General features: G+C 35.8%; 1 protein-coding gene across 1 annotated transcript; it reads left to right on the forward strand.

Moving 5' to 3' along the window:
* Nucleotides 1-349: 349 nt before the first annotated feature.
* On the forward strand, nucleotides 350-2,611 carry LOC307123550 (uncharacterized protein). The gene is made up of 4 exons (XM_079812109.1): nucleotides 350-730; nucleotides 1,065-1,220; nucleotides 2,160-2,203; nucleotides 2,296-2,611. Exons 1-4 carry the CDS (start codon nucleotides 391-393, stop codon nucleotides 2,407-2,409), a joined length of 654 nt encoding a protein of 217 aa, XP_079668235.1. The 5' UTR covers nucleotides 350-390; the 3' UTR covers nucleotides 2,410-2,611.
* The last annotated feature ends 12,417 nt before the right edge of the window (nucleotides 2,612-15,028 follow it).

Here is a 15,028-nt window from a genome sequence, read left to right on the forward strand (position 1 = left end):
TTGGTTAATACTGCTCTTACTCTTTGTACATACACGTGAAAACCTTATTTAATGACAACCTCCTGTGACGTGAGACATTTTAGAAAAGATTTTCCGTTGACGTGAACCAATCAGACGAGAGCTGCCGTCTGTAAGACCCTCACCAGTGTCAGTTATTCACAGTCACTCAGAGATGGAGGGGTCAAGATATGCTTTCTTCACGTTTATGTGTAAGAAAATTTTTTTGAGAAAGTTTTCAGCTGTTTTGAAAGTTTTTCCAATGTCAATAATACTATGAATATTTTTGTATTGTAGTACATATTTTTAATTAAGTGCTTTATTCAGTTATTTTGCACTTTTACAGGTGTTTTGTTGTTCATTCAGAACAGAATCTATGGAGCAGAAGTAGAGATGAAAGTCAGACCTGGAGACAACATCACTCTCTACTGCGATCGCTCTGTAACTAAAGGTTTCCGCTTTCAATGGATGAGAAACTGCTCTCATGAAAATCAACCCTCTCTCGTAATAGATATCATGGAATTGGACCTGGAGACATTTCAGCGTTTCAGCTCTGTCTATAACAGCTTCAGTAATTCTTATGATTTACATATTACTAACATCAGCGTCTCTGATCTGGGCCTGTATTACTGTGCAGCAGTAGAGAAAAAGGTAAATAAAGATGAAAAAGGCATCATCTACTCATCTGAAGCGTACTATTATGGAAACCGAAGAACTCGTCTCTCTCTTGCAGGTAAGAAAACATTTCTGCTAATTATTATTATTTCATTGCTTGTGTAATTCTGGAGAAGCAAGATGAACAGAACAAAAGTATTTTTACTAACATTCATTGATACATTTGTATATATTATATTAGATGCATTAATATATTATTATTGCTACATTGATGTTTTTCAGTTCATGTTTGCCTGTTAGACCCAGTCTTCCCATGTGTGTCATTGTTTAATGTCAGTGTTGGAGTGTGTCTATTCTGTTTCCCTGAATGTTCCTGTTATTATTATTATTATTATTATTATTATTATTATTATTATTATTATTATTATTATTATATTATTATTATTTTATAGAGCAAGTAACTTCCTTTTCTGGACCCTTGAACATCACCTCCACACCTCCTGATCTCTGCTGGACGCTGTTGTTCAGTGTGTGTCCGGTGTGTGTTCTCCTCTCCTCACTCCTGTCCTCCATCTGTGTGTACTGCCTCTGTCGCGCTCAAACTACAGGTATCTCGTTCACTGTTCCCTTGACACCTTTATTATGATTTTTCTAATATAAAACCTAATGTTTTTGGTCAGAGATCAAAGCTGCAAACAAATAATACATGTGTGAAGACACGTTCTAAAGCAATTTATTTAAAAAATACTGTGATTCTTTGGTGGTGCACAATATTAAATCCTCTATAAAATGATTTATTTGAATTATTTTAAGGTGTCCATGTTACAGTGCAGTTATACATTTGAGTGATATTAATTAACTATGTGTACTTACTATAGTGTTAGGGTTAGGATTAGGTTTGTTGTTGGGTTAGTTGCATGTAATTATGCATAATTAGTTGTTATTACTATAGTAACTACATGCAACATGTTAGGACACTGTAAAATAAATGTTACCAATTATTTTATGATTTTCTGTCAGAAAATAAACTGTGCCCATGCAGTTATCAGATTTTAACAGATTAAATGTTTTATTTTATTTAACTGCTTTAGTTTAAAAAATGGGTTACACGTTATTTTAAGGTGTTGTTAGTGTAATTATACATTTAAGTACTGATGAATATTAATTAATAACAATAAGGTACTTTCTATAGGGTTAGGATTAGGGTTTTGTTTAGGTTTAGTTGCATGTAATTATGCATAATATACTGTTATCACTATAAATACATGTAACGTGTAACATGGACACTGTAAAATAAAGTGTTACCGAAAATTGTTATTGCGTAGCTGCCATAATGCAAGCTTCTTTTTTTTTTAGACAATTTAATGTTGTTTATATAGTAAAAATAACTGGTTATAAAGAAAATTGTATTACCATTATATAATAGCATTTATGTATTTACACTGTACTGGCATTGTTATATATTTAAGAGCACATACGTGCTTAAAGTTATGTTCAGACTTGCATTATTTTCTCACTGTACTGGCATATTTTCACATGATCTTTAGGTTCTGAGCAGAGTGCAGAGATACTCACAGCGGAAGTTATTAAGGTATCTATATTGATTCAGTCATTTGTTTTAAGCATCGCCATGTCAAAAACAATAGTTTAGTTTGTTTCATGTGCACCTCTTATTCATTTCAGGGGAATCCCACAGAGAAACATCAGTGTGAGACGAGTAAAACTGGAAAGATCTGCCTCCACACTGAAGTCTCTTATAGACTGCTGACATCTTCATATCCATATGCCAAGATGTGATTCTACCTGCTCAGTTTAAACAACTTACTGAAAACTTGCTGCTTTCTACTGCTCACTCTTTTTGTACTCAGCAACGCCAGCTATGATTTCTGAGCTTTTTCTCAAGCATGCTTTACCACATTTAATACACATGCTCTCACATGCACACTTTTATAATTATACATTTACATATACACACACAACACAATATTTTTGAATGTGTAAATAAAAGACTAACAAAATAAAAAAAAGGGTTTAAAGTATTGCTATTAAATGTTATTTGCATATTTTCTGGTCGTAAATTATACTTTTCTTGATAAGATAAATATTTTATCAGATTAAACAAAAAAAGAAAACAAACAATAATATCTAATTACAAATAATTACTTTAGCCATAATTAGTGTTTTTTTTGTCTTTCTGTGCCATAAACGTTTTAATGCAGACTGCTCAGTAAAACATTTCAAGTGAGTAACAGCAACTTAAATGCAGATCTCAATTTTCCTTTTAAGTCATGAATCGTATTTTTGTTTTGTTTGCAATAAGGGACTAGAAAAATAGGAGTAAACTTTACTGTCCTCACACCAATCAACAGGATGTTACAATCGGTTTCATGTGTTTGTTTACCACTCACTCTCAGAAACAAAGAAAACCACATTGTAGCGAGCAGCGAGGCTGAGGGACCGTGAGAGCGGGCCGCGGTCATTATGTTTGATGATTGCCAGCTGCGTGCCGCATCTGCCTCGTGTCTCACGGAGGAGTGACGGGAGTATAAAGGAGGAGCGACGACAGTGAAGGACGAGGGAAAATCCAGGCATGGTCCTCCCTCGTCCTTCAATAGCTGCGTCTCATTTCGAAAGGTTGCGTCCTCCGGAGGTCACATTTGAAGGCTGCATGCGTCATCAAGGCTGTCTCATTTCAGAAAAGTAAGTAGGACACTCCGAATGCGCCCTTCTTTTCAGGAATTCGGAGTGTGCATGAGGTGTATCCTTCGCTGCTGCAGATAACCCACAATTCTTTGCGTCGCCATTAACAACCGTCATGTTTTTTAAATATTATTTAAAAAAATGGCGCCACCGGCAGATATACAAGCAAGCGAAGATGTGGTGTTTAAACTTAAGTAGTTTCAAGCTTGTTTTTGTTTTTAAGCTGTATTACCTCAAATAGATAGTTGTGGTAAACAGGATTACAAGTGTTTAGTGATTTTTAAACATTTAGAACAGTACTTTGCTGTCAAGGCAAGAAACATTTCATAATTATTTATAACTATCAATTAACAAAATCTCCCATCTTTGACATGCATCTCAAAGATCATCTTTAATTGAGTGTGTGGGGACGGCATGACGGTGTTTTGCCTAGAGCGGCAGTTGAGCTTGTGTCGGCGCATGGTTAAATACATGTTCAGTGATATCTTCCAAAGATTTTTTAATTTTGGCGCAATGTTTTCTCTAAATAATGTGGCAACTAGAAAATACACAAAGTTTTGTCATCCTAGCTTGTGTTGAAAGTGTTAAACCATGTGTGTTAACTTACAACTAAGTTAGGTTGTGCCCCGCTCTCCCCTATTTCAAAATGCAACAGTGGCGTTTTGATGCCACAGGTGTTACGGTTACGTGCTGGCAATGAGCTCACGGAGACGAGGAGAACAGGAAACAGCAACTTTTAATAACAAAACTCAGGAACACACTAGACACGTCAAACATTAACGAGAACCGACAAACACTGAGGGCAAACTGAGGGTTTACATACACAGGGCAAATGAGGATAACGAGGTGCAGGTGATGGACGAGACACAGGTGACAGACATGACTAATTAACCAAACTGGGGAGAAACAGAATCTTAATCAAAACACAAGACAGGGCATACATGTAACAACAGGATGTAAGTTTGCATGTGTGAATTCAGTGCTATTTACAGGTTGTCATGGTAATAAAGAGAGTCCAGCCTTCTGTTTGTTTTTCTGAGGTAAAAGTCCAAACCACAAAACTTTCCAGTGGTCTTAGTCTTCTTGTGAATGCTTACTTCCGTTTTAGCCTGTTCATTTTACAGGTTTATTTTTATAGTTGAATTTTTTTGTCAATCAAGTAAAATTTTCAGATGATCTAATTCCAATGTGTGTCCACCTAAAGTCCCTGTATCATGTAATTATTCTCAAGTATGGTAAACAAAGTAATAGCATGTTTAGATGTGGTTATTATGAGCTGTTCATTGTTTGTGGTGCTGCAACTCTTTTGTTGTGTTTTAATATTCACTTCAATTCATGTGTAATTCATTCTAGTCTTGCAAAGACTTAAAGGCTGCATTTCCCAATTCTGAAACCCAATTTAGACATGCTAAAACAGGAAACCACAAGCTTGTGTTAATGTAAGTGCACTAGTAAGTCCTGGAGCTACTGCTTGTATAGAGAGCATATATGTAATGGAATTATGTGGTTACTGCCAGAAAAAAGATGTCTAACAGCATTTCAGACATACACAATCATGTGTGTGTCTGAATATATAAATGGGAAAATAAACACCGGTTAATGCATTCTTACAAATATATACAATCAGAGCTAATTCTGATGTGGCTGGTGGCCAATGAAAACAATAGCCATGTAGTTGAAAGATGCAAAACAGGAAGGTCAAACATCACTAGATTGTATACAATTATAGTAATGATACATTGAATAAAATTAAATTGGAACTGCATTATCTAAAATATTAGACAAATTGTTTGAACAACTGTATTATAATGCAATCTACTTTTTATTTTAATTTAACCATGAACACATTCTAAGAAACCATTGGATATGATTTTCTTTGACTGGCATTTAATGATAGTCTTTGTGTTGATATGCATATATTATTAGTGTTATGTGAATGGTATTAGATGACATTTCAAACTCTGAATATAATATAATTTTGTGAGTTTAAGTATATACCTATACAATAACATATATAAGAATGTGTCCAAGAATTGTAACAGCTTAAGCCAATAGGTTTTCTTTTCTTAAAAACAATTACAGTTGTGTTTGTAATGGTGTGTGTGTTCTGAAACCCTTTTCATTTATCAAGTAATTGCAGGCCTTTTCTGGTTTGCTACAGCGCCACCTTTTGGCCAAACTACTTCTCACTTGCCAAGCTTCCTTTGTGAGAACTGACTTAAATTAGACCACGCCCAGAACATTTGATTCCCCTGAGGTTGCTGTTTTGATCTCAGATTTTTTTTGATCTCATGTTTTAATGAATTATTGCTTAATGTAATGAATATAATGTAATTCCCATGTTCATGCATTTTTCTATATGCATTTACAATGGCAAGGACATCTAATAGCTTTCCACATTTAATGGGTTACTAGTTTAAGACCGACAAGAAAATGTATATCATACATTGTTCAGTTAATGATAAATGTACATTATCTTGTCATATCACAGACTGACCTTACAATTATGGAAAAAAGTGGATGTAATTAGAAATATTTTTCGTGTGGAGGACCAGAAGTAATTCAGCACATTGGACAGCTCCCAGTGCTGAACCCACTGAACCACATTCTCCACATTCACACTCCTTCCTGAATGTTAAGTAAGTATTAAGAAAATCTCAGCATTAGCACCTTACAGACATGATTCAATTAATTCAATTATACACTATATAATAATAAAATAATAATAAATACACAATAATAAAACACAATTGTGTCTGACAATATTAAAGGTGAACTATGTAGGATTTTTGCAGTAAAATATCCAGAAACCACTAGGCCAGTGTTATATATTTTGTTCAGTTGAGTACTTAGAATATCCCAAATGTTTTCAACTATTTGTAAATCGTGAGAAAATTGCTATTTTAACCAAGGAGCCGGGACGTGTGAGCTATGCGTTTGAGGGAGTCGCCTGTCGATTGCGTCATATCTGCGTCACCCTCGGTCTCCGGTTTTATTCAGTGAAACACTTTACTCTCACTGCATTGTGAACAAGTGTCATAGCAGCCGCCGAGCGAACGTCATAACTTCCTTTTCAACACACTCAGATATATCTAATACGATAAACAGAGCTGCGTTACCTCACACTCAGCACTGGAGAAGAGGAAGTGCCGCCGGCAACCGTGTCATAATAAAAGTCCCGCCAGCGACTATGCCATAATAACAGTCCCGCTCTTCAATCGCTTCTGCGGCCTTGCTCAGCTCCACAACACTCGCTCCTGCTCTGCTTCAGACTACAGTAATGTTAATAATCGCATCCATGAACATGATTTCTGCCCGAGTCCTATCCTGATTCTTTCCCACCGGCTGTGAGGTGAAGACCACATGTCCCGAGATTCTGCGCTCAAACGTGGCGTCATCAAACTACGCCTTTGTTTTGAACAGGCGACCTCTAGTGGACGGAAAAGTTACATAGTGTAGCTTTAAGTCACTGTCCTCAATGGCTGTTAAAGAGCATCAAACACACCTCTATATATATATATATATATATATATATGTGTGTGTGTGTGTGTGTGTGTGTGTGTGTGTGTATACCAACCAGGCATAACATTATGACCTAATATTATGTTGGCAGCCCTGACCCATCGAGTAATAAACTCCAATAGACCCTGGAAGGTGTGCTGTGGTATCTGGCACCAAGATGTTAGCAGCGGATCCTTTAAGTCCTGTAAGTTGCGAGGTTGGGCCTCCATGTATCGGACTTGTTTGTTCAGCACATCCCACAGATGCTCGATTGGATTGAGATCTGGGGAATTGAGAGGCCATGTCAACACCTCAAACTCATGGTTGTGCTCCTCAAACCATTCAGAGATATCATCCAGAATACATTTTAGCTTGTTTGGGTATTGTTGAATAATCACTGAAAAAAAAGAAAATTTTAATCAATATCTGGCCATCCATATCAGTCGTTCTTAAATTAGTTGGGCTGGCTAATTAAAAAATTATTACAAATTAAAGTGCTTATTTAATTAAATGTGAAGCATTTACTTTAAATGCCCACTGGGGTGGTGTATTGCAATTGTTACAATATTTTAACAAAATATATTTAACAAAATATTGACTTTATATAATAATCTTCAGTTTAATACACACTTTATTACAATTATTGAGATGCTTATATAAGAAAACATGGAAACCGTTCCCAAGTGAATGAACTACTTGAGCAAGATGGCCTAGACAAACACATGCACTTTAACCAACACAAAAAAACCTAACAAAGCCAAACGGAAACATTTGTGTTTTGTAACCAATGATCTACTGAGAGATTAGATCTGAGAGTTTGATGACATTTAAAAACAACAAACGTGAGGAGGTTGTAGTCTAAATGAAGCTTGTGGGTTTCCTGTTTTGACATGTTTAGATGTTGTTGCCTCATAGCTTCAATATATATATATATATATATATATATATATAACTTCAATCATATATTATTAAATTATATTATATAAAAAAAAATAGTTTACACAATTTTACACTAGTCCTCCAGTGCAAAGGACTTTTACCACAAAATATGAAATCTGCATTGACTGCATGTTAAAGCTTGTGCTCATAAAATTTCTGATGCTAATCGTATCTATCTTCCGACAATTATTTTTTTTTTTTATCATTTCAAAACTGAAGCCTCTCTGCATTTCTAAAATAAAGATTTTATAAAAAGGTTTAAGATTTTCCTGGTCACAAAGCCAAATTAGAGCAAAAAATTTAATCGATAATTGGCTAAAATTGCTTTCACTCTTTGTATGTTCACACAATAACTCAATTTAATGCCAGCCCCTCATGACGCAGAACTTTTTAGCTAAAACTTTCCATTGACATGAGCTAGTTAGACGAGAGCTGCCGTCTGTAAGCCCCTCACCACTGTCAGTTATTCACAGTCACTCACTGAGATGGAGAGGTCAAGACTTGCTCTTGTCACACTCATGTGTAAGAAAAATTATGCTAACTTCTTAAGCTGTTTCTGAATGAAAATGTCAATATTACTGTGAATATGTTTGTATGGTAGTTCAATCTGAAGTACTTTATTAAGTTATTTTGCACTTTTACAGGTGTTTTGTTGTTCATTCAGAACAGAATCTATGGAGCAGAAGTAGAGATGAAAGTCAGACCAGGAGACAACATCACTCTCTACTGTGATCGCTCTGTAACTTTTGGTTTCCGCTTTGAATGGATAAGAAACTGCTCTCATGAAAATCAACCCTCTCTCGTAATAGATGTAATGAAATTGGACCTGGAGATATTTCAGCGTTTCAGCTCTGTCTATAACAGCTCCAGTAATTCTTATGATTTACATATTACTAACATCAGCGTCTCTGATCTGGGCCTGTATTACTGTGTAGAAGTAGAAAATGAAGTAAATAAAGATGAAAAAGCCATCATCTCCTCATCTGAAGTGTACTATTATGGAAACCGAGCAACTCGTCTCTCATTTTCAGGTAAGAAAACATTTCTGCTAGTTCTTATTACATCATTGCTTGTGTAATTCTGGAGAACTTTACCTTTCTCACCGAAGAAGCAAGATGAACAGAACAGAAATATTTTTGATATATTCATTTTGATATATTCATATCATTGATATGTTTATGTTTATTTTATTTAGAAGAAGTACATTTCTGTTCTGGACCCTGGAACATCACCTCCACTGCTGAATCAGACTGTGTTCTCTGCTGGACGCTGCTGTTCAGTGTGTGTCCGGTGTGTGTTCTCCTCTCCTCTATCTGTGTGTACTGCCTCTGTCAGAGGAAAACTACAGGTAATTATTCACAGATCAATGCTCTTTTTTTTTGCACTACCACACATTTACTTTAATGTACAGATAAACAACTTTTAGCAAAATCATGCAGATCAATTGTATCAATTGAAATGCAACATATATCTCTATATATGGACAAAAGGCAAAACAAGTGAAGAATGACGATTTTGAGATTAGGGTTAGGGTTAAGCCCTTATCTAGCAATCCCAATGCTCCAAATATCAATTAAACATCTAAAAGTATCTTTATTTGTACGTTTTCTGAGAGGAGTACCTTTCCCTTGTACATGAAAAACGATCTTATACACCTGATACAGAATTACAGTAGTTCAAAATATCTGTCTTGGCGAGTATTCATGTAAACATTATCTGTATGCCTTAAGGGAAGGTTTGGTTAACTGTTGAGGAAAAACATCTGATGTTTTACATTATTTTAGATCTGTGCGGTACAGATCTAGAGACTGTCTTCATTAATGTTAATCAAACAATTGTGATATAATGGAATTTTTTTTGAATACAGGCCCTATATTTATTTCATATAGATATGGGTTTTGACTTGATGTATGCAATATTTACTGTTTTAGAGTGGTGCAGGTATAGCGTCACTTTGTAGGCCAACTGACAGTTAGCATCGCACTGGTTTCCTTTGAGTAAAACCCAAAAGGATTTTCCTGATAATCAATAAAAACAAGCTCTGTGATCAACGAAAGTTTGTGATACTTGCACGTTTTGTCCATCAAGATAATTATCAATGATGAACACAACTTTTATGAATTTTGAAGCCTAAATGTATTCGCCAGAAGTAAAAAGCTAAAGGCTATAAAGAACTACACCACGGTCACCATCACTAAGCTTCCGACAACTCTGAGTTTTTAACCTAAAGACATTTTCCCAGAACGTTTGAGTTAGACTAGTTTATAAGAGCACAATTATGAGCATAATGAGGTTGTAAAAGCGGACTGAGCTTACCTGTTTGGCGTGATGACGTTTAATCTCCTCGACAGCCTCTGTTGTCCCATTTAGCCACTTGTTAGCAACCGCCTTTTTCAAGACACACAACAGCTTCAAAAAATCACGAGTGGGGTGATATTGATGTATTTTACGTTATAGAATAAAACGTGAAAGTGTTTGAGCTTGTGTTCACCACAAACCTTATTTTAGCCATCTAACCAAAACCTCATTCAAAGAACCCATTGACTTCGGGATGATGGAACTGGAAGTGCTAAAATGCTAACTCGCTTCCACGTTTTGGCCTACAAAGTGATGTCTTACCTGCACCACTCTATTACCAGGGATATTAAGGTATGGTTGCTATGTGATTTTGTTTGGGAACTTTCAGAAAAACTTTAACTCTATTTCTCAGTCATTTTGTAATCATACAAATCATACATCATTTTGAAGGTTTTTTAATATATAATTTGAAAAAAATAATAACTAAATTTTGAAAATGTGCTCATTGCGACTCATTTTGCCAGCACAGGTCATATTAAATGATGTTCTAATTTAAATGATCCATTTTAGATTCTGCACCAGATCGAAAAGACAAGCTGAAAAGTAGAAAGATTGTTCAGGTATGACATACACAAACATACATGCTTAAAAGAAGTATACTTAAGTAATGTTCAAGTATATTTTTAAGTATACTTTATGCTGTAAGTATACTAAAATCAATGTGTACTAGTAGTAAACTTGTAAAGCCGCGTTTCCACCGCAGGAACTTTACCCCGGAACCAGGAACTTTGGGGGGGAACTCGGTGTGTTTCGACCGCAGGAACCAGGGTCTAAATGAAGTTCCGGGTAAATATTTCCCCCTCCAAACGGCCCTGCTTGCGAGGTGGGACTTTTCAAAAGTTCCCGAACTTTCGGGGGTGGGACTTGGGCGCTGAACATGCTGATTGGTTGAGCTCTCGCAGCTATTTTTTTTCCACCGCCATATTTACAAGTCTTTTGCGAGGTGTTCCGTGGGTTTTGCGTTCAGTAAATATTTTTTTTGCAACAATGGAGTTCAACAAAAAATTCGACCGATGGACCGACGACGAGGTTCAGGCTTTATTGAGCATATATGCGGAGGAGGACATCCAGCGGGAACTGGAAACGGCGACCCGCAATGAAAAGGTATAACTGAAGATATCGACTCGGTTCCAGTCACACTGGAAAACAGTGCAGAGAGAAGTTGAAGAAATTAGACAAGATTACAAGAAATTAAAGGATCATAACAACCGGAGCGGTTCCGACCGGCGTATCAACAAGTGTTATGACCGCCTGGACGCGTTGCTGGGACACAGACCGTCCTTTTCTGGTGCAGCGGTAACGAAAGACTCGGCAAGTGCGTTGTTGGAAACCATCCAGGAATCTGAGTGGGTTGAAGGTAAATATCTTATCTTGGTATCATCTATTAAACTCGTTGCAGTGTTTAAACACGTTGCAGTAACTTTTTTCAACGTGCTTTTCCAGGTGTAACGAGTGGCCCTGATGAATCGCAGGCAACGGAGACCAGCGTGTTTTCCCCCGCGGTCACCAGTACGTTATAAAGCTGACAAAAATGTGTATATATTTAAAAACTGATGTGTAATCCTTAATGGTTTTGTTGTTTTTAATTGTAAACTTAAATTGCCCATGATAAAAATTGCACACTGGGCATTGTTCAAGCTGGGCAAACAATTGTTCATTATTTGTAGTGAAAACACTTTAAATAATTAATTGATGGTTTCAATTGTTTCATGGTTGCCTTGTGTATTAATTTCCATGTGTTTCTGTGCAATTTTTCTACTTAGAGAAAAGGAAAAGGGACTGTGACTTTCTTGATGCACTGAGGGACATGGAGGCTACCCTGCAGCATGGACAATAACTGACCAATATATGCAGCTGTTACTGGATAGCCAGGCCGAGGAGAGATGAGGAGGCAAGAGCTGGCATTCCACCAGTCAGAAGCGGAAGAAAGCAGACGGCAGCAGAGGGACTTTCAGACCGGGTTTCTGTCTGTTCTTGGACAGTTTGTCCAGTTGTTCAAGAAGTAGCCACAATGACCAGCCGCTTGAATGAAGCATTTGCACTACCACATTTGTACTTTATATATTGTACATGTTGGCACAGCTCTTGGAAAGGTTACTGAAAAATACACTTTTTTTTTATATATTGTTGTTTTCACATTTTATATTTTCATTTTATTGTTCTAGTAATTTATTTGTCTTTGCACACTTTTATTTTAATTTTGTAAGAACTAATCTGTCTAAAATAAAGTAAAATGTGTAAAATGTCACTGTGTCTTTAATTTCCACATTCTAACTATATAACCACATTCTAATTGTATTCATATAGTGTAGGAAGCAAATAAAAGGGCTGCTGCTCGTAAGTCTTTATGAATATGCACATAAACATATCTAGAAAACCCAAATATTATATTTTTAAATGTATAACTATGTGAATGTAGTATAATAACTTATAACCACAACTTAAGTGAAGCCATAAGTGTGGTCCTGCTTCATTTCAAATTTGAGGAAGAAGTCTCTAATATTATGCATTTAATGAAGCATATTGTAATACTAGTCATGTGATTTTTTTTTTTTTTGTGAATGTTAAGAGATGTTATTGTGATAAAAAATAAAATACTTGCAGTCTAGTACCTAATCTTTCAACCGCTTAATTCAGTCTATTGTTTTCATTCAATTAACTTTTCACACATCTGTCATGACTGAAACCTCATTATCCTTTTATAGAAAATGTTTTGTTTTGGAATTGAGCTATTACAACACATTCAGATTTTGGATTGCCCATCATCCCATTTTGCATTAAAATGGTCAAACCAGGTGAAAGTGCACGTTTAAATAAACAGTGTTGGTAATGTGTGTACATAATCAGCAAAAGCAGCGCTGCTTGCATAACCTACACTTGTTATTGTTGCAGACAGTATCGCGCAAAAGTGATTACTGTCCGTCGGTGACTGGGAGAAGCAGTCGCGCGCATTCCCACGTCACCGGACTAATTTGCCTAATCTCCCCGGTACTTTAGACCGCGGTGGAAACGCAGATTGTAGCAGGTCTGGGGGAGAAAAAGTTCCTGGGAAAAAAGTTCCTGGTACAAATAGTTCCGGGTAATTTCGGTGGAAACGCGGCTTAAGTGTACTTTTCAATAGGCTATCGCTTGGGACTAAATTGGCCCACTTTTAGTATATAAAAGTAGGCCAAATATACTTAGACTTTTCTGTCAGTATAAGTAAGTGCAATTTTAAGTTTTCTGAGAATACATAAAGTATATTTCTGAGAAGTATATAAAAAGTAGACAAAGTATGCTCTTATTTTTAGTTTAAAAGAAGAATACTAATAGAACACTTGAATAAACGTATTTTTCATGAGGGTCACCATGAAATCTAAATTGAGAATTCTTATATTTTTAGGAAATATTGCAGTGTTTATGATAAATGATTTATCCGTGCAGACTTATTTATGTTTTAATTAATTGTAATCATTAATCAAAATAATTTCCCCTCACTCTTGCAACAAAGCAATTTCATAATAGCAATATCATAATAGGGAAGAAAGGCTGTCACAATTTAATACCAACTTTAATTTAATACTCTACTGGCTCTTTTCTGTTGCTGGAAAAATTTTATTTAAAAAAATGTTTGATTTGAAAAAAAAAAAAAAATATATATATATATATATATATATATCAATATCAACATAATATACATTTTTAATCCAGGTGAATAATGATGAAGAGGTGTGTTATGCATCTTTAGACATGATGACCAGAAGACAAAAACGGCACAAGAAAACAAGAGTGCCGAGTTCTGATTTCAGCACATATGCTCAAGTCAGAGAATGAATCGATTAGAAAGTTGCAGGTGCCATGATCAATGAAACATCATGTTCATACTGTAGCATGTCTGTTGGTTAAGTGTGTGTGTCTGTAGATAAAATATGCAACAAGGATTATAATGCTTCTGTATTTGAAGTAAAGAACTGGCAAATAAAGAAACTTTTAATTTAGTAAAAGTACTTCAGTATACATACAGTTTTTGTGGACATGCAGTAATGACCTGCATACCAGGATGTAGAAGTGGGTTTCCTGTATGAAGTGATGTTTATTTTAATGCATGTATATTTCTCTTAAAATGGATGACCACAATATTTAACGGACTCATGTTTACAATCAAGGATCATTAAACTTCCCTGAAACACACTATGCTGAATAAGAGATAGCATTCTGGGGCTGCTGAGCAGGATAGTGTGTTTGGATAACAGCTGGTGACAAGCAAACAGGCTACATGTGAAGTGGGTTGTAAAACGTAAACCAAGTGTTAATCTAAAAAATGTTGTTTGTCTTATAATTGCAAAGTAAAATAAGATTCATGTCCAATTTAGTTGCTCCTCTGTAGTACAGATACATTTCTTGTTTACCTTTTTTGTTTTCCTTTAGACTGGTGCATGTTAAGTCTGCCTTTTACTAATTGTATATTTGATTAAAATTGAAATAAGTTATTTCATTTGAAGTGTTTCTTTTGAACCCCCAGAGTTGTTCTTCAAAGGAGCTCTGTTCTTTTTTTTTCTCAAGGAAGGGTCTTGTCTTATTCTCAGTGAAAAAGATCTTAACCACAAATGTTTCCATTCAGTTTAGTGCTTGTGCATATGAGGCAGAAGTAGGAAGACAGAGGTTGGTTTGTGATTGTAAATGCTTATGTGGTGAGTTTATGGTGAAATTGGTTTGTTTAAATGCAATGCCTGCAAAAGCTTGAGTTACAGCAGCAGTCTTTCTTTAGACCCTCTGATGGGTGAGGGAGTATCACATTTACTGCATCTCTCAGAATGAAGCACAGACTGCGTGTTTCAGCCTAGAGGTTAAGGGTCCAATCATACACCCGGCACAAAATCAAGTGTTTTTTGCTAGTTCCAGCGCCACGTGGTTTAAATAACAAATGCACCCGCGCCCA

This window comes from Gobio gobio (genome assembly GCF_949357685.1).
Source record: "Gobio gobio genome assembly, chromosome: 3".
Taxonomy (NCBI): Eukaryota; Metazoa; Chordata; class Actinopteri; order Cypriniformes; family Gobionidae; genus Gobio; species Gobio gobio.

Bases quoted from the DNA above. Each gene is read 5' to 3' on its own strand.
- LOC307123550 (XM_079812109.1), top strand. From the start codon at position 391: ATGAAAGTCAGACCTGGAGACAACATCACTCTCTACTGCGATCGCTCT. The intron at 731-1,064 runs GTAAGAAAACAT...ATTATTTTATAG, and splicing joins AACTCGTCTCTCTCTTGCAG to AGCAAGTAACTTCCTTTTCT. The intron at 2,204-2,295 runs GTATCTATATTG...TATTCATTTCAG, and splicing joins TCACAGCGGAAGTTATTAAG to GGGAATCCCACAGAGAAACA.